Source organism: Lampris incognitus, chromosome 1 (genome assembly GCF_029633865.1).
Source record: "Lampris incognitus isolate fLamInc1 chromosome 1, fLamInc1.hap2, whole genome shotgun sequence".
NCBI classification, from domain to species: domain Eukaryota; kingdom Metazoa; phylum Chordata; class Actinopteri; order Lampriformes; family Lampridae; genus Lampris; species Lampris incognitus.
The window spans coordinates 11,759,947-11,785,299 of NC_079211.1; the positions used below are offsets into that span (position 1 = coordinate 11,759,947).

At 47.9% G+C, this 25,353-nt stretch overlaps 1 protein-coding gene across 2 annotated transcripts; it reads left to right on the top strand.

The window, feature by feature from the left end:
- The first annotated feature begins 9,879 nt into the window (after positions 1 to 9,879).
- LOC130114142 (phospholipase A and acyltransferase 3-like) lies at positions 9,880 to 19,667 on the top strand. 2 transcript variants are annotated; one of them, XM_056281926.1, is made up of 5 exons: positions 9,880 to 10,016; positions 11,425 to 11,522; positions 11,696 to 11,804; positions 13,822 to 14,090; positions 18,726 to 19,667. In XM_056281926.1, exons 2-5 carry the CDS (start codon positions 11,508 to 11,510, stop codon positions 18,846 to 18,848), a joined length of 516 nt encoding a protein of 171 aa, XP_056137901.1. In that variant the 5' UTR covers positions 9,880 to 10,016; positions 11,425 to 11,507; the 3' UTR covers positions 18,849 to 19,667. The 2 variants fall into 2 exon arrangements, with proteins under 2 accessions (XP_056137901.1, XP_056137909.1); XM_056281934.1 differs by lacking the exon at positions 9,880 to 10,016 and adding an exon at positions 10,276 to 10,390.
- Positions 19,668 to 25,353: the final 5,686 nt, after the last annotated feature.

Consider the following 25,353-nt stretch of genomic DNA (forward strand, 5'->3'; position numbering starts at 1 on the left):
CCTGCGCCACCGAGCGGTATTAAGCGGTCAACAAACTTTAAAAAAAAAAAAAAAGAAAGAAAGAAAAGAAAAGAAAAGAGTAAAGAAGTCGACACAATGATCCGGAATTAAAACAGGACATCCAAATAAAATTAAAATAAAACGTCCATTTTCCGAACCGCTTATCCTGCTCTCAGGGTGGCGGGGGTGCTGGAGCCTATCCCAGCAGTCAGTGGGCGGCAGAGGGGGGGGCAGGGGGGGCACCCCGGGCAGGCCGCCGGACTGTCACGCAGGCGACCTAAATGTTGAAAAGCAAAAGAAAAACTTCGTTGCTGCAACTTCTATGACTGTTTTTTCTTTCAAAAATGGAGTTCCATTCTGTAACAATATCACATTCAAATATAAATTGTACAGTAATATAAAATAAGACACGATTCTAAATAGATATTACAGTGTAGTTAAATTTCGACTTTTATAACAATGGTAGGCTACTACAGTTGCGGTAACATTGTGTTTAATTAAGACTTGCATGTTTCTGGTGTTAGCTACACATGTTTTGGCCCTTTGGTGCTGGGTTGGTCTCGCCACCTTCAAGTCTTTACACACACACACACACTGTAGCGAATTCGGGGGACAACGCAACCACAGAAACTGCCGCGGCCGGGAAGCGAACCCGTATCGCCCGCACCGCAGGCAACATCGCTAACCGCTTGACTAAAGCGGTCAGATCCGCGAGCCAGCGGCCAGCGTGTCTACTTATCCATGCACGTTACAATATATATATATATATATATATATATATATATATATATATATATATATATATATATATATATATATATATTGTCGCGGGACTGGGTTTAGATGTTCTTATATTAAGTAGTTGGAGGCTGGGAATTATGGTGCGACAACACAGTCTCTGGCGTTAATTAGCCGGGCTAGGCTACGGGTTTAGCAACCCACCTTGCACTGCTCCTGCAGTCTGCAGACGATGACGGACGCTGGCTAGCCTGGCTGGGATGGTCTCACTCTGCAGACACTCGCACTGTCACTGGCTGCACACTCTGATCTCTCTCTGGGGGCTGGTAATCACTCTTACTGGTTCTATTATGGTCGTCGCTGGTTAGTCACTGTCTAGCGTCAGCTCAGTCGAGGTGTAGGAGTCAGGAATGTTACGTCTGATCGCTAACACGTTATGCTAAGCTAACACTGTGTGACAGTCTGTAAACCACTATAACAACTAACTCACGCTGTGCTGTGCAATGGATAACAATAGGCAGCACGCACGCATTCCTAAGTCTCTTCTCATTGGCTAACAGGGTCTCGCGTTACTTTAGTCAGACTGTCTGTCTGTCAGGGAGCTGTCCCGCAACACTACCCCCCCTTTAGATTGTTGAGTCCCTTCAACATAAAGATAAAATAACTCTGGGAACTAGAGTCGGAATTACACCCGGGACAAAACACCCGGCACACAACTAGGCCCGGAACTAAGGGCGTCAAAATAAACTGGTTGGGTGGTCACTATTAAAGTAGGACTCCTGTGACTAGCCTAGTAACCCCCTAAGTCAACTAGTCACGTCCGTCAAGATCAGTCTCGAACAGAGTCCCGGAGCCAGGCAGGCGGCCGGACTGGTCTGCCCCGTCTAGTGGTGGGGAGGGGCAGGGGCTCAGCAACGTCTGCTTCGGCTCCCTCTGGGTCAGGGGCGGAAGACTGCCCGCCTGGAACACGGGCTGCGGCCTCTCGGCGTCGAGTAGTGGTCGGCTCCCCTGGAGAACTGCTGGCAGCCAAGGGCGGAGACAAGGAGGGAGACACCTGGGCGCTCGTGGGGCTTTCATGGGGCTTTCGTGGGGCTTTCGTGGGGCTTTCATGGGGCTTGAGCTTGAGCCCGCTGGCTTGGACCCGCTCGAGGACGATGGCCAGGTTCTTCAACCCATCTTCAACACTGCGGCCAATGACGATGACGTCATCTAGGTACACGAGGAGGCTCTTCCACTGCAACCCGCGCAGGACAACCTCCATGGCCCTCTGGAAGGTGCCTGGCGCGTTGCAGAGTCCGAAAGGCATTCGGGCGTACTCGTACAGGCCATAGCGAGTAATGAAGGCCGTCTTGCATCGGTCAGCAGGATGGACTCCAATTTGCCAGTATCCACTCTGCATGTCTAACGTGGAGAACACGGTTGCGCCTTCCAGGGTGTCCAGACACTCTTCAATCCTTGGAAGCGGGTACGCGTCCTTCAGCGTCAGTTCATTGAGTCTTCGGTAGTCGATACACCATCGAACGCCTCCATCTTTCTTCCTCACCCGGACCACAGGTGAAGCCCACTCAGACGTCGATGGCGTTATCACTCCAGCCTTCAGCATTTCCTGGAGGTGCTGTTCCTCCTCTTGCTGGAACCCCAGCGGTGTGCGGCGGGTTGCCTGGCGTACTGGGCGTCCCTCTCCGGTGTCGATGCGGTGCTGGACAGCATCAAAACAGCCCAGGTCGTCGTTTGCTGCTGCAAAGACCTCCTTGTGCTTGACCAGAAGCTGCAGTAGGGCTCTCTGCTGCCCTTCTTCGAGCTCCTTACTGGCGGCTGCATACAGGGATGACAGATGGTCTGGTAGATCCAAGGCTGTTGCGGACTCCAGCCGTCGCACTGACACTTGTTCCTTCTCCGCCGGGTTCGTGGGGTTCGGCTCTAGGGACGGGGTTTCCTCTGCCTCAACCAACACGCCCAAGCAAACACCTCTCCTTAGGGTCACTTCGCGGGGCGACAAGTTGCATAGTCGCACAGGGACTCTCTTGGCAACGTCGACTACTACACTGCCTGAAGAGACTCCTTCTGCAAGGCCAGTGGGCTCCAGGACGGCAGAAATTCCTGGCTTTGGGCCTTCCACTAGACCCCAGACGTCGCGTTCGCTCTCCGCTGGTAAAGTCGAGGGGCACTCCAGCAGTACTCTGGAAACCGTGTACTCTCCTAGCGACCTGCCTATGACGACAGTGCCGATCGGTTCTCCATCAACGTGTACTTGTCCTCCGACCGAAACTGTGACTCTGGCGGCTAGCATAAAGTCCAGACCCAGGAGAAAGGGGTCGCGGATGGGTGTGACGTAGACGTCCCAGTCCTTGGTCTTACGGCCCAAGCGGATGGTGACTCTATACTTCGGAGTCTCGGTCATTTCTTTCCCCTCCTCCGCGTTCCTCAGGACGGCAGTCCCCACACTTGGCTGACCAGCTAGCTCCAGCTGACGGAAGGTGTCTTCAGACATGACGGTCGCCTCCGCGCCGGTGTCCACAACGCACTTGAGTTCCAGTTTGTTGACCGTGATGGGCACTACCAGACTAGGACCATCTCCTGCTGCTCGGTTTATGCGGGGTGCTGGCTGGCTATCGGCCTTTTCCTTGACGTGAGGGCTCGGTGAGCGGGAGGTGCAGTCTCGTTGGAAGTGGCCCTAGCCTCCACACTGGTAACAGGAGCCTCTAGGGGTGGCGCCCGGACTCGGTGATTGGTAACGCCGCTGCCCATTAGTGCTGCTCGCCGGCCGCTCTAGAGTTCTGCCCCGTTCCTCCTTCTTCTGTTCGGCTGTGTCGGATGTCAGCTGCGGGGGGGACGGTTTCCAGGAACGCCGCATTTCCTGCAGCAGCGCCGCTACCTCGGCTTTCAACTCCTTGATGTCAGCATTTAGGTCGGACTGCGTCGCGCCGGTGGCCGTCGATGTCGGGTTTGGCGCTCCCCCTTTACGCTCCGCTGGAGTACTGGTGACAAGGGGTTTGGGATGGTGACTTCTGTTGCGGCCATCCGCTACTGGGCCGACATTCTCCATTCCCGGGGGCAAAGCATATTCACGGGGTCTCACATCCGGTCCGTCTGGACGGGGGACCAGTGGAGTAGTTAACTCCATGTCCTGCACCTCCAATGTTGTAATGCTATGACTGGCTCCATGGCCACTATCAAAGCCCTCCTGATAGCCATTGAATGGCTGCGGGGAACTAGGGAGCGGGTGGAGTCCCGTGCTCAATTGCTGCACAGCGGGAGGTTGGGGATGTGGCACAACTCGCCCGACAAGTACCCCTTTAAGCATGCACTTCACCTCCTCCATTGATTGTTCCTGCTTTTCTTGGTTAAGGAGGGACCGCTCAAACATTTGGGCTAGACGACACATCTGCTTTTCCATTTCGCTTTCCACAGCGCTATCCTCTCCCCCCCCTACAGCACCGTGCTCCACGTGCTCGATCTCCTCAGTAGGTTCCAACATCATCTAGATCACATGCAACGATGGCCTTGATAAAGTGCTACTGCACGTAATTAGCCGGTTGCTAGTTAGCAAGGACGCTAACGTAAATAGCAATAGCACCGCTATTCTGTATGGAGACAGAATGCAATCCAATTTCACCACTTCTGAACACCACTTGTCGCGGGACTGGGTTTAGATGTTCTTATATTAAGTAGTTGGAGGCTGGGAATTATGGTGCGACAACACAGTCTCTGGCGTTAATTAGCCGGGCTAGGCTACGGGTTTAGCAACCCACCTTGCACTGCTCCTGCAGTCTGCAGACGATGACGGACGCTGGCTAGCCTGGCTGGGATGGTCTCACTCTGCAGACACTCGCACTGTCACTGGCTGCACACTCTGATCTCTCTCTGGGGGCTGGTAATCACTCTTACTGGTTCTATTATGGTCGTCGCTGGTTAGTCACTGTCTAGCGTCAGCTCAGTCGAGGTGTAGGAGTCAGGAATGTTACATCTGATCGCTAACACGTTATGCTAAGCTAACACTGTGTGACAGTCTGTAAACCACTATAACAACTAACTCACGCTGTGCTGTGCAATGGATAACAATAGGCAGCACGCACGCATTCCTAAGTCTCTTCTCATTGGCTAACAGGGTCTCGCGTTACTTTAGTCAGACTGTCTGTCTGTCAGGGAGCTGTCCCGCAACACTATATATATATATATATATATATATATATATATACACACACACACACACACACACACACACACACACACACACACACACACACACACACACACACACACACACACACACATATATAGTATTGTAGTGGGAAATGCCTGGGGATGTACTTGGACTGTTGCACTGGGCACGTGCAGCTAGAGGACCAATCACAGGTTAGCTCGCGCTGTCACAGACGCAACTATATTAGACACCGCGGGAGAGACAAAGCGCCAGAACTGTTTAGTAACCATATCGTAGACTGTCACCTTAGCGTGGGATAGAGCAGGGAAACCTAGCGTATCCTGGGCTGGACAGTAGATACGGTGGCTAGCAGTGGTAGTGTTAGCAGCAGACTGCCTCGGTACCTGTAGCTAGCTGACTACCCCCGAGAGCTTCCCCAGAGAGACTGAGAGAGACATTCACCCGGTCACACCGGAGCCAGAGTACAGAGAGAGAGAGAGACACGCACCCCGGAGAGCAGCCATCCATCTCCCGCCCCGCCTAGAGCTCAGCCGCCCTGTTCCATCACCAGCCCTGGTCCCGAGGTGAGCTTGCTAACCCATTAGCACACGGCTAACTAGCTAACTAGCAGGCTAGCCCTAGCATTGGCGCAGCTATCTAGCTAACGGTGGTGAAGCCCGGTTTGTCGCACCTAACAGTCCCCGCCTCCATCCATAGTTATCCGGGCTATAGAAAAACCGCGACAAGTGGTGTCAGAAGTGGGATAAAAGGTTGGGATTCGCCATAATCTCAACACCGGAGGATCCTGCCCCGGTCACATGGCGGCATAATTCAGCCTGCACACTGTGAGCTAACCCAGCTAGCAAGAAGCCATTTTGTACCTCTTCGTGAAGTAGAACCCCAACGAAAAAAGAGAATAAGAAACTTCTTTATGAAGTGGAACCCAAACGAAAAAGTGAATAAAAAGACTCATTAGTTTCTCAACGCCATTCACACTGTGAGGATATTGTTTTTCACCGAGTTTCACCCTGAAAGTGCACAAAAGGACGTCCAGTGGCGCTAGCTAATTAGCATTGACATTCTGCAGCATTTCAAAGCAGCATTTAGCAGCTTTTTGGCGGCATCGCTATAGCTAGCTAGCAACTGAGTGAGTCAGCCATTTTGTGAAGCACTGTAATTTCTTCAGCAGTCACGTAAATCAGTGGAAAAATAAAAATGTCACAGGACAAAGAAAACGTAAAAGAACAGTCTGAGTTGAGTCTGGATGGTGCTGGTGTGGGGACAGAAGACCCCGGAGAGCACGCCTGGATAAAGCTCCTCCTGGCGCAGATGGAAACCATGAACCAGACCCAGGTTCAGATGCAACGCCAGATGGAAAACATGGAACGCCAGACCCAGGTTAAGATGCAACGCCAGATAGAGATGCAGATGGAGGCCCTCACAGCGCGTATCGATGGACTAGCGGAAGCGGTGGCTAAGCGATCTCGTCCCCCCACACCTCCCATTCAGCGCACCGATTGGGCCCGTCATCGTTCAGATATCCAAGGTGAGCCTCCCGGTTTGTCGCCCATCGCTCAAGTAGTGAAGCAAGGGGTTTCTCCTAGTAGCCCTCAAAGCGATAGTGGTGTAGGGTCGGCAGGGGCTGTGCTCGGAGAACGAACTAGCAGAACGGTGCAAGACATGAGCCTACTCTCGCAGTTCACCCCGGCCCGGGAGAACCCAGGGGCCAGACAGCGAGACGGCGCTGATCACCTGTTGCCAGCAGCTATGGCCGCAGTGGCTAACTTGAGCGAGCGGCGCAACGAGGAGACGCCAGCCAGGCCGAGCAGCAAAGCGGCCCCAGCAGCCCTGCGCTATACAGGAAATGGACCCAGTGAGCCCGCACCACTTACCAGCACTCCGATCGGTCATGGTGGAAAAAATGGAGCGACTGCAGTACCACCCCCCGACGGGATGCAGGGTGGCCAAATGTCCCTGGACAGCAACGGCGGCCGAAACCTGCTGGATGACAGCGTTGGAGGGCAGGCAGGTTCCTCTAGAGGTCAACAGAGCCAGACAGGAGACCTTCAAAGTCGGAGCGGCAACCGAAGCTCACAAGGTCCCGACCGAGGACACGAAAATGACATCAAGCTCCTCGCCACTTTTGATGGTAAGGGCGACCGGGATAGTTTCGTTGGACCATTCGAACGGATGGCGAGAAAGAGGGGCTGGACCGACGAGACCTGTTTGGACGCCTTGTATCTCCGACTGAGGGACAACGCCATGTCTTTTGTCATCGCGCAGCCGGCTCCGATAAAAGATGACTACCACGCGCTCATCACCCAGTTACGCCGCCGCTACGGTAAAGAGCTGCCTGAGGGAAGTGCGCGCCGTAAACTCAGCGAGGTTAAGCAGGCCAGAGAGATGACCCTCTATGAGTTTGGCGAGGAAGTGAGGAGACTTGTCACACTGGCATACCCGCAGGTTGGTGTTACACTGCAGGAGGCCTACGCTGCAGAAGCCTTTCTGCGCGGGCTGAAGAACCAAAACATCGCGTATGAAGTCCTGGGGGCAGAACCCAAAACACTAGCTGAAGCAATCAGGAAGGTTGAGGCACGCGAGTATGACTTTAAAGCGACGCTGGGGCGAGAGGTTGAAGGAAAAGGGAGAATCCGGCGAGTAGCATGGGAAGACGAGCGGCGTCGCGATAGCTCTCCAAGTCCTCCGCCGGTAGGAGACAGCATGAGCACCCCCGAGCTCAAGACCCTGGCCAGTGGCATCGACAACATTAACAAGGTGAAGTTGCACAGGCACATCAGCCCAGACCACCTACTCCAAGTGTGTTCTCGAGTATGTCCACTGCTGGAGAAAGAGGTTCCTGCCAGCGTGCCTGGTCTCCACAGCATCCTGGGAGCCGGCAGGCAGAACCTCCTGCGTACCAACAAGAGCTGCAAGCATGTTGTGTGGAAGGGCTCAGCGCTGGCTGCTCTGCACTGTGGACAACCCCCAGAGCCTCCTATTATCTATGGGAGTCCACCCAATATCGTGGAGACGAGCAATGGGCGTCGGCTCAATGGCTCCTACCGTCTACGCCAGCTACTGCCTACAGCTGTCTACCAGCACATGAAGATGCACAAGAGGATTCTGGGACATCTCTCCTCTGTCTACTGTGTCACCTTCGACCGCACCGGGCGACGCATTTTCACGGGCTCAGGTGACTGCCTGGTGAAGATCTGGGGCACAGATGACAGGCGCCATGCTCTGTTGTCTGCTCCAGCACCAGCCATAGGGCCGCAGGAAACACCTGAAGGAGGTCCTCCCGCTGCTGACATGGAGGAGCCGGGGGCGCAGAGAACAGAGGAGTACGAAGGAGTGACAGAGCAGGAGGAGATCGATGAAGACCTTGATCTCCGGCTGGAGGACCTGTTCCACGCAAACGACGATGGAGGACCCAGCACACCAGGCTCCCCGGCTCGGTTCCAGCCGCTCCAACACACTGCTGCCAGCTACTCTTCAGGCGAGTCGACAATCACCCAACGTCGTGGGACAGCAGCCTGTGCTCCGGGCGGGCAGTCCAACGCCCCTGACCCAGAAGGAGACGAAGCCGACGCCGCTGAGTCCCATCTCCCGTACACCACCAGACGGGGCCGGCCAGTCCGGAGGCCCGCCTGGCTCCTAGACTAACTTTGACGGACGTGACTAGTTGACTTGGGGGTTACTAGGCTAGTCACAAGAGTCCAGTATGGATAGCGACCACCCACATTTGTTTGACGCCCTTTGTTCCGGGCCTAGTTCATTTCGCGGGTGTTCTGTCCCGTTTATCGTGTTAGATTAATCAGACTGATCTTTGTAGTCTGTTGTTCATTTATGTTGAAGGGACTCAACAGTGCTGGAGGGGGGCAGTGTAGTGGGAAATGCCTGGGGATGTACTTGGAATGTTGCACTGGGCTCGTGCAGCTAGAGGACCAATCACAGGTTAGCTCGCGCTGTCACAGACGCAACTATATTAGACACCGCGGGAGAGACAAAGCGCCAGAACTGTTTAGTAACCATATCGTAGACTGTCACCTTAGCGTGGGATAGAGCAGGGAAACCTAGCGTATCCTGGGCTGGACAGTAGATACGGTGGCTAGCAGTGGTAGTGTTAGCAGCAGACTGCCTCGGTACCAGTAGCTAGCTGACTACCCCCGAGAGCTTCCCCAGAGAGACTGAGAGAGACATTCACCCGGTCACACCGGAGCCAGAGTACAGAGAGAGAGAGAGACACGCACCCCGGAGAGCAGCCATCCATCTCCCGCCCCGCCTAGAGCTCAGCCGCCCTGTTCCATCACCAGCCCTGGTCCCAAGGTGAGCTTGCTAACCCATTAGCACACGGCTAACTAGCTAACTAGCAGGCTAGCCCTAGCATTGGCGCAGCTATCTAGCTAACGGTGGTGAAGCCCGGTTTGTCGCACCTAAAAGTCCCCGCCAACATCCATAGTTATCCGGGCTATAGAAAAACCGCGACAGTATATACACACGTGTGCGCCACACGTGTGTGTGTGTGTGTGTGTGTAAACAATGTATCCCTCACTGTCAATATTGAAATGCACGCGTGCATAATTGGGAAATTAAGGATTTGTGAATAGTAACATAATTTTGATGTAATCCACTATTGGACATAAAAACTGCACCAGTCCAAACAAAATGCTCTATAGTTTAACAGGGAAAGAATGGCAGAATTAAAAGCAGAAGGCATAACCTCTTAAAAACGTTATTTATATTAGGCTACACCGTCTTTATTAGGCTCGTCTGTGATAGTTTAACCTACAAAAAGACTCACTGGCCAGGGGGTCGGCATTGACTGACAGCAATGATTGATAATGCTGTCCTATCGGTTAGTGCAGAGCTCTCGTTGATCAACCGAAGAGATGACGTTTACAGGGCGGATCGGGAATCGAAACTCAACCGCGGCCTCAGCCGAACAGCCTGCGGCGGATCTCATTGGTGGAGGAGCGGAGAGGCGGGTCTAGTTTCCGTTCCGAGATGGCGGCGTAAGGACGGCCGTTCCGTGGGACACGCCCCCTGTGTCTATAAAGCAGTCAGCTGATCGTCAGCGGCTGTTGTGGATGAAAGACCCCGGTTCAGAGACGGCGTCGTCAAACCGGCTGTGAAGGTAGGTAAGAGTCGACATTTTGAATCCCGCTTTACTTCACCCGGAGTAATGTTTTCCTGAAGGATTGGGGCATCGAAGAGTTCGTGATGCGTGTTTTTATGACGCCATGATCAATATGTTGACGGGATGAACAGTTAGGCTGCGGTCACGCATGCGCGATCCCAGGCGAAGGACCATCGCCTGTCTCGTGTACTGAACAGGCTGTTACGCATGCGGAAATCCTGCTGGTTTGTAGTCTGTTTTTGAGCGGTTGTAACGTTTTACGTGTTAGTTCGATGACGCCTGTTATGCTGATATGTGGCAATGTACATTTTGTGGTTTATTAGGCTACCAGGCTTTGTCGCCAACTTTAATTCTCTTACTCACTGGCTCTCGTAAGCTAAGACGCACTTAGACTAAACGTACCCGACATAACACTCTTGGCTATATGATCACTATGTAGTAAATGTACTACCACCACCACCACTACTACTACTGCAACCACTTTATGCAGCATAGCTACATGATTATTAAGTAGCAAATGTACTACTACTACTACTTCAACTTCATATAGTACAGCTATATTATTATTTTGTAAATGTACTACCACTTAATACAGTACTACTATATGATTGATATTGTAACGTGCATGGATAAGTAGACACGTTGGTCCTTGACTAAAGGGTCGGACCCTTTAGTCGACTGGTTAACGTTGTCGCTTGCGGTGCAGGAGATAGGGGTTCGCGTCCCGGCTGTGGCGGTTCTCGGGCTGCCCCCCGAATTCGCTACAATAAGTAGCAAATGTAATTCTATTACTTAGTACTGCTGTGATATGATTACTATGTGACAAATGTGCTTATGCAACTACTTCAAATAGCACCACCATGATATGCTAACAGTATAGCAAATGTACTACCACTACTACTTTGCGCAGTACTAAGATTATGATTAGTAATGTGTTGCTGTAAAGCCCCTTGAGGCAAATTTGTGATATTGGGCTATAAAATTGACTTGAGTATGGATTACTACAAATATTTTGTAGATTACTACCATGTTGTGATAACTATGGAGCGCTCTATGATGCCAGTTGGTAATCACTCAGATTGACTTGTTTGCTGACTCTCTTCTAAGTCATTTTGGATAAAAGTGTCTGCAAAATGAGTTAATGTAAATATTAGTGTAAATCTGCTAAGCAAACCAATGCTGACTGCCTCTGACTGACTGGACATGACTACAGCTGGCCGTACATAACTTGTATAATACACCATTTTCAAGAGTTCATTGATGATAGGAACATTTTGTATCATGGAGTTGCGCATAGTTGTGTCTCCTCTACTAGCTGATGGCTATGCATAATATCGTTTGGGCAAAAATGCTTTTTCATTTCTTTATAACATCCTGTTGACATGATGACTCATTTTTTTCCCAGGTGCTGAATCTTATTTGAAAAGTGAAACCAGTTTGAGGGTTGAATAAATTCTTGCATAATCTGAAAGAGAGAGAGGAAAAATCATGGCCCCAACACTGGTTAGTAAATGTTGTCATTGCATGTATACATTACCTGTAGAATTAGTTTTATTTATCGCAGTTTAAATCACTCACGTTTGCAGCTTTTGTTTGTTTCATGTCATGTCTGGTTCATTCAGGACTACTTTACAGCCAAACGAATTTAACTTTTTCCCCCTTTGTCTCAACTCCAGTATGACGAGAAGCCAGAGCCTGGGGACCTAGTTGAGATCTTCCGTGGTTCCTATCAACACTGGGCTGTGTACGTTGGCGAAGGTTATGTTGTTCACTTGGCGCCACCCTGTAAGTTATTCATTCACACAACACAGTCTTGATAACCTTCACCAAATACTGACCCAGCATAGTTGTCAATTCAAAGTAATCGTTCAGGAACCAAGAACTACAGTGAAGTGAAATTAAACGGGGCCTGGATATAGAAAAAACTAATGCATGGGGAAATTGGCCCAGATTGTATCAGGCGCCCCCTAAAATCGACGTCGCAGACATGCTCGAATTTGTTGGTACCCTTGCAGCTCGTTGACGTAATTCTTCATTCCTTCTGAGAAGTGATGAAATTAAAAGCTGTTTTGTCATGTACACTTGCATGCCTTTGGTATGTCTTAGAATAAAGTAAAGAAATTGAAAAGAGATGAATTATTGCTTATTCTACAAAGATATTCTAAAATGGCATGGACACATTTGTTCATACCCCTTAGAAAAGATAATGAATAATTGGATTATAGTGATATTTCAAAGTAATTAGTTTCTTTAATTAGTATCACACATTTCTCTAATCTTGTAATCAGTCATTCAGCTTATTTGAATGGAGAAAAGTCGTCACTGTGCTGTTTGGTATCATTGTGTGCACCACACTGAACATGGACCAGAGAGCGCAAAGGAGAGCGTTGTCTGAGGAGATCAGAAAGAAGATACTAGACATGCACGGTAAAGGTCAAGGCTACAAGACCATCTCCAAGCAGCGTGGTGTTCCTGTAACAACAGTTACAAATATTATTAAGACGTTTGAGATCCATGGAACTGTAGCCAACCTCCCTGGGCGCGGCCGCAAGAGGAAAAAAAATCGACCCCAGATTGAACAGAAGGAGAGTGCGAATGGTAGAAGAAGAAGAACCAAGGGTATCTGCCAAAGAGATACAAGCTGAACTCCATGGTAAAGGTACGCCAGTTTCTGATCACACCGTGCGTCGCTTTTTGAGGGAAAATGGGCTCCGTGGAAGAAGACCCAGGAGGACTCCACTTTTGAAAGAAAAACATAAAAAAGCCAGACTGGAATTTACTAAAATGCATATTTACAAGCCACAATCCTTCTGGGAGAATGTGCTATGGACAGATGAGTCAAAAGTGAAGCTTTTTGGCAAGTTACATCAACTCTGTCTTCACAGATGAAAAAATGAAGTTTTCAAACAAAAGAGCACCATACTTACAGTGAAACATGGAGGAGGCTTGGTTATGTTTTGGGGCTGCTTTGCAGCATCTGGCACAGAGAGCCTTGAATCTGTGCAAGGCACAATGAAATCTCCAGACTATCAAGGCGTTCTGGAGCGAAACTCACTCCCTGGTGTCAGAAAGCTCTGTCTCAGTCACAGGTCTTCCAATAGGATGACCCAAAACACACAGCTAAAAGCATCCAAGAATGGATAAAAACTATTCTTGGATTGGGGGTGCCCCGGTGGCTTACCTGGTAGAGCGCGTACCACATAAGGCTGAGTCCTAACCGCAGTGGCTCGGGCCCTTTGCTGCATGTCAACCCCTCTCTCTCTCTCAACCATTCATTCATTCATTCATTCATTCATTATCCAAGCGGCTTATCCTTACTCAGGGTCGCGGGTCTGATTTCTATGAAATATGGAAAAAAACAATGGTGGCTGCCAGTGACTTTTGTCAGTTTCAAGTTATTTCAGAGAAGATTGTGCATTCTTCATTTTTTTGTGTACAACAACAAATTTGAGCACATCTGTACACATTTGAAAGAAGTTACACAACCAAGCAGGGCGATTTAGTGACAGAGACAGTCGATATTTGCAGCCACAATAACATCTACCAACCTCATTTGCAATTTGTATGAGATCTCATGCTGTAATTCTTTCCTTTAGGAAATGACATCTTTCATACTGTATAGGAAACTTGAAGTGTAGGAGACATTTCAGTTTAAAACACTGTCAAGTGGTGCAGCCATTCACCTTTCTTGTTCTGCAGGGTCATTGATATAAATAGCTATATGTTGCACAAACTAAATATAACTGTTCACTTTCTCTCCCTCTTACTGTTTCTCACTCTCTCTCTTCACCTTCATGTTTAGCGGAGGCTTCAGGGGCACAGTCCAACAGCATGATGTCCGCCATCAGTGACAAGGCCATTGTGAAGAAGGAAGGGCTGTGGGATTTGGTCAAGACCGACCAATGGGTGATCAACAATGACCTGGATAAGGACTACGAGCCGCGACCGGTCCGCAATATCATCAGGGACGCCCTTTCACTGGTGGGCACGCAGCTGCCCTACTGCGTCCTCAGTTGGAACTGCGAGCACTTCGTCAACGAGCTGCGCTACGGCAAGGGGGAGTCCCGGCAGGTAGGGCTGGACATTGTTGTTTGTACTTAATAAAGGCCAAGAGTCTGTGGTGACCAGAGGCGGAACTTCCGAGGGTAAAGGGGGTGTGGGCTCGTAGTTTGTAGGGGTCCCCGGTAAAGTCACAAATTATGGTTTGAGCATGGACTTTACACACCTGCCACACAGGGTGCCCATCAAAGATGTACATTTTATTACCGACTGAGGGGGCTGAGGGGGGAGTCTGGGAGCTATATATTGCAGACAGCCATGGTCTCTCCAATGATTTCTTCTCTCAGTCACCACGTAGTCTAAGCCATCATGGTACACTCAAGTCATGATTCATGATGCTGGGTTCATGATATGATTTTCTCACGATTTTTTTTTTAACAAAATTCAATTCAATTCACTTCAATTTATTGTCATTAAAAACAATGTGCAGGCACATGTTAAAAATGAAATGAGGGCTGTGGCTTCACCAAACAGTGCAAGACAGACTCAGACAAACACAGCAAACACAATATAAGATATACACACATGAAGACCAAAAGCTAAAATTAAGTTAAAAGAGAGCTGGAGTACAAAATATTTAAAAAATATCTACAGACATTAAGTGGGTAGCCAGGTTCAGGTGGGCAACAGCTTGTGGAAAGAAGCTGTTTTTGAGCCTGGTAGTGCGGGCTCTGAGGCTCCTGTAGCGCCTCCCAGAGTGCAGGGGGGAGAACAGTCCATGGTTGGGGTGGGTGGGATCTCTGCTGATGCTGAGACCCCTTCGAAGGCAGCGTTTGTGATAAATGTCTTTTATGGCTGGGAGCTGGGTACCGGTGATATGCTGGGCCGCCTTGACGATCCGCTGCAGAGCTTTCTGGTGTACTGAGGTGCAGTTGCCGTACCACACTGAGATGCAGATGGTCAGGATGCTCTCTATGGTGCGATGGTAGAAGTTGGTGAGAATTTTGGGAGGTAGACGGGCCCTCCTCAGCCTCCTCAGGAAATGAAGGCGTTGTTGGGCCTTTTTCACAAGGGCCTGGATGTTTAATGTCCACGAAAGGTCCTCGCTGATGTGGACTCCAAGGAATTTAAAGCTGGAAACACGCTCCACTTCCACCCCATTGATGTGTATGGGGGAGTGGCTGCAGCTTCTAGACCTCCTGAAGTCCACAATCGGCTCCTTTGTGAGACTAAAGACAAATTGGGACTGAAAAAGATTCCTTTATTTCTCAGACAAATTTACAAAAGAATTTCTCTTGTTTTTCTCTATCAAATTAAAGAATCCTTTTTTTTCTTTTTTTTTTCTGAAGTAGGGTATAAACTATGCAAAGCGATACATCGTTCCTTTTCTTTGTAAAAGTGAAACTGAAAAATATCTTGATGCATGCACAATAATCCAGGGAAGAAAATCAAAGAAAGTTGAATCAGTTCATCCGGCCACATGGTTTACTGAGAGAAACGTTCCATCATTCATCGAAGTGACCTCTTCAGTCTAAACTGAAGTGTACGCTGTTAAGTGCCAGGAGGATTGCCGTGACTTGCACATTGGGGAAACTAAACAAATGCTGACCAAGGGGATGGCACAACACAGGAGAGCTAACACGTCAGGCCAGGACTCCGCAGTCTACAGCCATCTACAGGCCAGGGGCCACTCTTTCAAGGATGAGGATGTGCACATCCTTGATAGGGAGGAACGCTGGTTTGAACGGGGAGTCAAAGAGGCCATCTATGTGAAAAGGGAGCAACCATCCCTGAAGAATATATCTTTCGCCATCTTACAATGCTGTGACTGCAACTATTCCCCAGTCCTCTGTGAATAGTACACATTGCCAGTGAAACTCTAGTTAATGGTCAAGCCCATATTTTCATATCATACTGATCGTTGGTTTCGGTCATTATGTAGCTGTATTGTTTATAAAGGGTGGGAGTACCTACAGTCAGTTTAGACTGATGAGGTCACTTAGATGAGTGATGAAATGTATCTGTCAATAAACGTGTCCAGATGAATTGATTCGACTTTCTTTGACGTCAAAAGACCTCAAAAGTAGCCAGCGCCCTCTGCTGGAGTATCACGATTCATTTTTCATCTCGCCGATTTGAATCGTCACATATTTTCTAATTTGCTGGAGACTAACTGTTAAAATCCAGACAGCCAAAACTGAGATTTTCAGCACCAAATATAGCTTTCATTGTTTCCAGTCCTAGATCGTATTAAAAAAAAAAATCGCTTCTATGCACCTTTGCCTTTGTGCACCGCCTGTTGACAGATGAACTGGCCATCTGGAGCGCCGGTGGGCTGGTGGCTCTGTGGGCCGCTTGAGCAGCTCTTTTTTTCCCTTCTTGAGCAGCCCATTGTACAAAAACAAGAGCGAGAGGGGTGTGTCGTCGGCCCACTTTGATTATGCACCCGCCCACATCCTCCTCCTCAACACCCCCACTACCACCACTTTTGGCACTCGGGCCCACCCAATCAGAAGGCTTCCTTTTCCCTGGATCACCCAGGGAATAGCAGTCAATGAATACTGTTAGAATTATGTGACTACGCGACCAATAAAAATAAAACAGTTCTTGCTTCTTGTTTACCATATGATGATGATGATAGGTCAGATGTTTTGAGTGGCAGTGCATTTCGCAAATGCCAGATTGTGAGCAGGCCCTCCTCTTTCACTCTGTGAATCCCGCCCACTGCACAGAGGAGGCCTACTTTCCGTTAGCTAGCTGCTTTTAATGTAGGTTAAGAATAAAATCATGGCCAAACAAAGCAGTCTGCTTAAGTTTGCCACAACAAGGCGTTGTGCGGAGCAGGAGGAAGAGAATTCAGCCCACGTTCAGTCATCATTCTCAACCCAGACACCTGCTTCCACTCCAGTTTCTCCTCAAGTGCCAAGTAGTAACGATGCGTAGGGAAAGCCTACGTGGCTGCTAATGCAGCCCTTTCCCTGTCAGCAACTGGACCATTGAAAGATTCTTTTCAACTGTCAGTCAGATAAAAACTGGTATCAGGACATCAGTGATAACATACGGACTGAACTCTTTGTCCCTGCCCCCCTTTGAAAGAGAACTGACTGACTCGTTGGACTATAATGAAATAATTGCAGTGTTCAACATCAAGCCTCCTGCTGTAATCATCTTTATGTAAGCTCATTTACAACTTCAGACTGTAGTAGCCTATTTTCCATTTCAGTATTATTGTTTATTGGGTAATATTTTTGTTGGATGTACAATTGGATTTTGTGTGTGGGGGTGGCCTGGTGGTGACAAACCTTTCACTTGCTCTTAAAATAGCTCTGTATTAGTGTTACAATAGCCTAGAGTATCCATCCATTATGCTTATGGTGGTGGTGCGGTAGTAAGGGCTGGTGTGTTTGTATATGCGTCTATGAGACAGGGGTGGTGGAGTATCTGCAGTCTGGCTGTGGTGGGCTGGTCTGGGTAGAAAAGTCCAGGGCTATTTTTTTAGTCCCAGTCCATCCCTGCCTGTTGACACCTATGTCGTATCAGACTTGAACCTAGTTTTTTTTCTTCTTATACTTACTTGCGTTGTCGCCTCCCCGTTGATAATTTGATAATAATCCTGATAATAATCCTGATAATTTGACTCTTGCCCATAAAAAAAGGCTTGATAGACTCATCAAATGGGCTAGTAAGATTTCGGGGAGAAATCAAGCCCAGCTTACTGACCTTTATAATAGGGAGGTGTTCAGAAAGGCTACTTTCCTTCTGGAGTGCCAAGGTCCACCCCCCTTCGGCCAGAGTTTGAGCATGTTACCCTCAGGTTGTCAGTTGAGGATGCCCTGTATTAGGACTAAGAGATACAAGGCTTCCTTTGTCCGTACTGCCATCCAATTGTTAAACAGTAGATAGTATTCATTCTGTTGTCTGCAGATCGCTTGTTTCCATGGTCTGTATGTTTGAACTCCTATGGTTCTCTTGGGTGGCACGGTGGCGCAGTGGTTAGTGCGGTCGCCTCACAGCAAGAAGGTCCTGGGTTCGAGCCCCGGGGTAGTCCAACTTTGGTGGGTAATCCCGGGTCGTCCTCTGTACAGAGTTTGCATGTTGTCCCCGTGTCTGCGTGGGTTTCCTTCAGGGACTCCGGTTTCCTCCCACAGTCCAAAGACATGTAGGTCAGGTGAATTGGCCGTACTAAATTGTCCCTAGGTATGAATGTGTGTGTCGGCCCTGTGATGGCCTGGCAGACTGTCCAGGGTGTCTCCCCGCCTGCCGCTCAATGACTGCTGGGATAGGCTCCAGCATCCTCGTGACCCTGAGAGCAGGATAAGCGGTTCAGATAATGGATGGATGGTTCTCCTTGCCCACTATGTCCTGTTGTTGTTTTTTTGTCCATCAGTGATACGTCAATTCTGCCTTGGTGTTTGTATGTTTTGTTTTGTGTGAGAGTTTTATATATACTGGCTGCAAACTAATTTCCCTTTAAGGGACAATAAAGGCACTTTGACCTTTCACCTTGACTAAATCCTTGCTTGTGTTGTATTAACTGTCATATGTGTCACTTTGGATAAAAGTGTCTGCTAGATGAAATTGTAAATCGTATAATCTCCAACCGACTAAATGTTTCTCCCTGTGTGTGTGTGTGTGTGTGTGTGTGTGTGTGTGTGTGTGTGTGTGTGTGTGTGTGTGTGTGTGGTTGTGTGATATCTCCCTGCATAGGTGCGTAAGGCCGGGGAGACGCTCATGTACGCGGGCGCAGCCACAGCGATCGGCATAGGCATCGTGGCTCTGGCAGGGGCCTTCTTTGGAGGCAAAGACAAAGAAAAGAAGAACAAGCATTGATTGACTTCACAGGGCACCTCTTTTGGGAGGGGAGGCGTTTATGACTAATAGCCAATCACCAGCAAAACCTAATTGATACTTTAATTGATCAGTCTGAACCAGTAACAGCTAACTCATATACACAAGCCTTGGGGGTTTGGTGGGTAGGAGTGTTCACTTCTCTGACTTCGAATCCTAAGTCATCCCTAATCCCATTTGTTTTCTTTCAGCCCGAGGACGTATTTACTGTTAGCTGATTTAAACATACTTGTTGGGGGGGGGGGGGACCTCGCCGGGTTAACATATCAGATTGTTTCTTCCAATAATAAAAAGGATTTTTCATAATTTTTCAAACTTTTTAAAAAGATTTATACTGACAAACTAACGGCACAAAAAGAGCAAACGCAACAGAGGAGACAGCCGTCATCGTCTGGTCGGCAACAGTTTAGCGGAGGAGATCTCTGCCGCACCCACGAGGACGGTCTGATAAGCTCATTAAGATGTTACTCGGAATAAGTTTTTACCTTGATAAAACCGTGTTTTGTTGATAGTGACTAGCGGGAAGGATTTTAAAAATCTGTCATTGGGAAAATGTACTCTCGTACAGACATGTACACCAACAAATACTGGTGGCGGTACCGTTCTGTTAAATGTGCAGTTGCAGGGCAACAGGAGTGGTGTGGAACATGTTATGCTCTCTACAACACATAATATGTGTTACATAATGTATCGTGCATTTTCAAGTCTTATTCCCAGCTAGATGCCTGTATGCCTATACTATATATATGGTGTTATGTTATGTAACAATTCTTGCACTTTTTTTGAATAAAGAGTTAATCATGTGAATCTTGACGCAGTTTTGTCTTGTTTTCAGGCAGTAAATTCTGTCATTACTGTCCCACCAGTGATATTACAGTTTCCTTTTCCTATCAGCTGGGGTCTGTGGAGGATGCATTGTTTCCCTGCACTTTGTATAACTGTATATATTGTGCATTGTTCTGCTATAGCTTGTTTAAGTCTTAAGCGTCTCTGTGAGTAGTTGCTGTAAATCTCTTTCCTCGACACCTACTGCGTGTCTATCTGCCCTGGAAGAGGTATAACCTCTGACGCACTTCTTGACATTTCTCCCACTTTATTTCCACACGTGTTTAATGTGGAGTTTTTCCTCATTGGGATCGAGGGTTTACAGATAGGGGATGACGTACATTGGCACAGAACGTAAACTGATTGTGAAGTCCTCTGGTCTGGGACATGGATTTAGGGCTATCAGGAACACCTGTAACTTTCTATCATCCATAAACCCAAATGCCTTGATAAGAAGTCAGGAGCAAAACATCTGCAGAAACAACTGGGTCACCGGTTAAAAGCTGTTGTGTTCTCTGTCTGAAATGGAACGAGCCTGGGTGTCCCCCCCCCCTTTTTTTTCTCCCCGATTGTACTTGGCCAATCACCCCGCTCTCTGAGCCGTCCCGGTTGCTGCTCCATCCCCTCTGCCGATCCGAGGAGGGCTGCAGACTACCACATGCCTCCTCTGATACATGTGGGGTCACCAGCCGCTTCTTTTCAGCTGACAGGGAGGAGTTTCACCAGGGGGACATAGCATGTGGGAAGATCACACTATTCCCCCCAGTCCCCCCCCCCAAAACAGGCGCCCCGACCGACCAGAGGAGGCGCTAGTGCAGCGACCAGGACACTTAAGTCCCATATACAGAGTCTGGTGAAAAAGTTGAAATTGAAGTTAGGTTTTTATTTTAGGAACAAGTCTTGGTTTTTCTCTCAATGTCAGGCAAAGACTAGTTGAAGCAACATTCTTGCCTGTTCTTGACTATGGTGACTTACTGTACACGAAGGCATCAGCCCATTGTCTCCATATGGTAAGACACTGTGTATCATGGAGCATTACGGTTTGTTACAAACTGTAGAGCCCTCACTCATCACTGTGTCCTTTAGTCCAAAGTCAGTTGACCTGCTCTGTCAACACGGCGACTTAGTCACTGGTATGTTTTTATCTATAAGGCCATTCTAGGTGCCCTCCCCTGTTCTTTATCTACAGTGGCTTGCAAAAGTATTCATACCCCTTGAACTTTTCCACATTTTGTCACGTTACGACCACAAACAAATATATTTTATTGGAATTTTATGTGCAAGACCAACACAAAGTGGCACACAATTGTGCAGTACAAAGAAAATTATACATGATTTTAACTTTTTTTTGCAAATAAAAAACTGAAAAGTGCGGTGTGCAAAAGTATTCAGCCCCCTTTTCTCTGAGTGCAACCAATTACCTTCAGAAGTTGCCTGATGATTGCTGAATGATTGACTGTTGACCTAATGACTAAATAGAGTCAACCTGTGTGTAATCTAATCTCAGTACAAATACAGCTGTTCTGTAACGGCCTCAGAGGTTTGTTAAGAGAATATTGGGGAGCAAACAGCATCATGAAGTCCAAGGAACACACCAGATAGGTCAGGGATAAAGTTGTGGAGAAGCTTAAAGCAGGGTTAGGCTATAAAAAGATTTCTCAAGCTTTGAACATCTCATGGAGCACTGTTCAATCCATCATCTGGAAATGGAAAGAGTATGGCAAAACTGCAAACCTACCAAGACACGGCCGTCCACCTAATTTACAGGCCAAACAAGGAGAGCACTGATCAGAGATGCAGCCAAGAGGCCCATGGTGACTCTGGACGAACTGCAGAGATCCACAGCTCAGGTGGGGGAATCTGTCCACAGGACAACTATTGGTCGTGCACTGCACAAATCTGGCCTTTATGGAAGAGTGGCAAGAAGAAAGCCATTGTTAAAAGAAATCCATAAGAAGTCCCGTTTGCAGTTTGCCAGAAGCCATGTGGGGGACACAGCAAACATATGGAAGAAAGTGTTCTGGTCAGATGAGACCAAAATTGAACTTTTTGGCCTAAATGCAAAACGCTATGTGTGGCGGGAAAACTAACACTGCACATCACTCTGAACACACCATCATCCCCACTGTCAAACATGGTGGTGGTAGCATCATGCTCTGGGGGTGCTTCTCTTCAGCAGGGACAGGGAAGATGGTCAGAGTTGATGGGAAGATGGATGGAGCCAAATGCAGGGCAATCTTGGAAGAAAACCTGTTGGAGTCTGCAAAAGACTTGAGACTGGGGCGGAGGTTCACCTTCCAGCAGGACAACGACCCTAAACATAAAGCCAGGGCTACAATGGACTGGTTTAAAACACAACATATTCATGTGTTAGAATGGCCCAGTCAAAGCCCAGAGCTAAAGCCAATTGAGAATCTGTGGCAACATCTGAAAACTGCCATTCACAAACGCTCTCCATCTAATCTGACTGAGCTTGAGCTGTTTTTTCAAAGAAGAATGGGCAAAAATGTCAGACTCTGGATGTGCAAAGCTGGTAGAGACATACCCCAAAAGACTTGTAGCTGTAATTGCAACAAAAGGCGGTTCCACAAAGTATTGACTCAGGGGGGCTGAATACTTTTGCACGCCGCACTTTTCAGTTTCTTATTTGTAAAAAAAAAAAAGTAAAATCATGTATAATTTTCTTTGTACTTCACAATTGTGTGCCACCTTGTGTTGGTCTTTCACACAAAATTCCAATAAAATATATTTATGTTTGTGGTCGAAACGTGACAAAATGTGGAAAAGTTCAAGGGGTATGAATACTTTTGCAAGCCACTGTATCTTTCTGTCCATAAAACATGGCACTTATGGGTTACGGTCTCAGGACACCTTGCAAATGACTGTTCCTAAAGTTCGGACTGAGCTGGGCAAGAAGGCCTTTATGTTTTCTGCACCATCTGCCTGGAATAGCCTGCAGAATAGACTTAAACTCCAGGACTTGGTTACTCGATCCGAATTTAAAGGTATGGTTAAGTCTATGGAATCTGAGTCTATTGGAAATTGTAAATGTTTCAATTGATAACAGGCTTGTATCTTTTCCCTTCGTTTTTATGCTATTTTGCATTTTGAGCTGTTCTGTTGTCTTCATGTGAGCGTGTGCTGAAACTGGTGTACTGCTGCCATTCTTGGTCAGGTCTCTTGTGAAAGCGATTATAATCTCAATGGGACTAACCTGGTTAAATCTAAATGAAAACATACCCACACCCGGCTTCCCACCCACCGACACGGCCAATTGTGGCTGTAGGGACACCCAACCAAGCTGGAGGTAACACGGATTCGAACCAGCCATCCCCGTGTTGTTGGCAACGGAGACCACTACGCCATCCGGACACCTGGGTTTTTTTTTTAAGGGAGACTACACACATGCTGTGGCTGTGTGGGTTTCGCTGTGGTTCATGCTGCAGTCAGGTTCTCTCCTTGGTAAAACCCTGCAGGAGTATTAACCAGTACAGCCGGCCCAGTCTGTCCACTAAAAGCTGTTTCCACTGTTACATTCACGAACACCTCGTAGCTCAGACGATCACTGCTACGCCATCAGAATCAAGTACTGGGCAGCAACATTTCAGGGCTGGCGTATCTCCTCAGACACACATCTCTCAAAGCAAATGAACCTGTTGTGTTTTACTTCTCAGGTGCGACAACGTAGGCCAGACTGAAAAGGATTTCAAATGTCCCATTGCAGTACGCTCACTCCAGACCATCACCGTGGTGCGTAATTAGTAGTTTGGCCTTTGTATTCCTTGACGAACACAGACAAACCACAAATTACTTCCACCCGCTTCTGTCTTGTGCCGGCTTCCCTAGACGTTGCCACGTCAGGACCATCAGGTTCCATCTCTGATTAACGGTTCGCGTGGGTTAAATGATAGTTACACCTAAATCACTCAGACCATCTTCAATAAATGAAGCTGCCATTGAGGAAAGTTCGCCAATAGAAAAAAAATAAACTCTGAAATTTAAAATGTGTTCTTGCAGAATGCACAAGTTGGTGACACAACACGATACTGCTCCTATACAAACAGGATGGGCTAAATGCAGAAAACAAATTCGTTGTAAGATAACAACACTACAAGGTGAATGGGTCAATATTAGCAGACTTGGCTGTCACAAATTGAGCGAGTACAGCAGGTTGGGTGCCGGCAGCATCCGTTTTGGTGGGACTGGTACATATGTGCTTACATCTTAAAGTGAGTGACGGTTAGTGACTCACTGACAACTGCGTCTGGCATTACTCACAGGCAAACAGGAGGACCCGAATCCACTGGATATCATTTAGCAGGATATCTGGAGGTTCTCTCCTTTATATTCACATATGCCAAGAGCACCTTACTGCTAATTCTTTTCAAATTTCAACAGATAGGACCTTGGACATATTCTCAATAGGACACAGTGGCGAGGGGTCGCCATGATAACCATTCTGAGCAGGCCCAGATTTTTGTCTAGCCGCTCTTATCTATGAATTTATAATGACATGCCTTATTGATAACCAAAGGGCAAACAAATATGAGGTCATTATTCTTCTAGTCTTTCAATCTTTAACTATTTACCTAATGGGGTTACTGAATAGTTGTGCTGTTTAATCATGCAGAGATAAAAATCACCTCTGGTACACATAGATCATAAGGTTGAGATGCTAAAACAAAGCCAAAGCCATTTTGTGAAGCGCTGCATTATTACTCGATGGGGGTAACTTACAAGTGCGAGGATGTTGTGAATTCATGAGATTTTCCGGTCTACACAGGCTATGCCTTTAGAAACACTTAATGAAACCAGGGAAACCAAAGATGTTCTTCAGGAGATAACTCAGTACACCACTGTAGTGCTACGAGACCTCCGTTAAGAACACTCAAACCCTGAACCTGAAGCTCGTCATGTTAGAATACAGATAACACACCATTTTCAGCTCTGGTGTCAAATTTTGATTTATTTTCATAAGGGACATTTGATTTCCTGTTAACCTTTTAGGACATCCAGCAGTGTAGTAATATCCATCCAAACAGGATGCCAATGCCCCTGCCCCAAGAAATTAGTTGCTTCCCTCTCTATTGTTCTTTAAGTGTTTCCTTCATCGCTTAATACAGATTCAGCAGGAAAGGATCACTCCCCGAGAAAAAAATAAACTGTATTCAGGATTTGATAAATGGAATTAAGTAACACCTAATATTCTATTACCATTTGATATATAACCAATTTTAGATGATAATCTTCATATATATATGAGCAGCACGGTGGCACAGTGGTTAGCAGTCGCCTCACAGTAAGAAGGTTCTGGGTTCAAGCTCCGGGGTAGTCCAGCCTTGGAGGTCGTCCCGGGTCGTCCTCTGTGTGGAGTTTGCATGTTTTCCCCGTGTCTACGTGGGTTTCCTCCGGGGGCTCTGGTTTCCTTCCACAGTCCAAAGACATGTAAGTCAGGTGAACTGGCCGTACTACAAATTGTCCCTAGGTATGAGTGTGTGTGTGTGTGTGTGTGTGTGTGTGTGTGTGTGTGTGTGTGTGTGTGTGTGTGTGTGTGTGTGTGTGTGTGTGTGTGTCGGCCCTGTGATGGCCTGGCGGCCTGTCCAGGGTGTCTCCCTGCCTGCTGCCCAATGACTGCCGGAATAGGCTCAAGCATCCCTGAGAG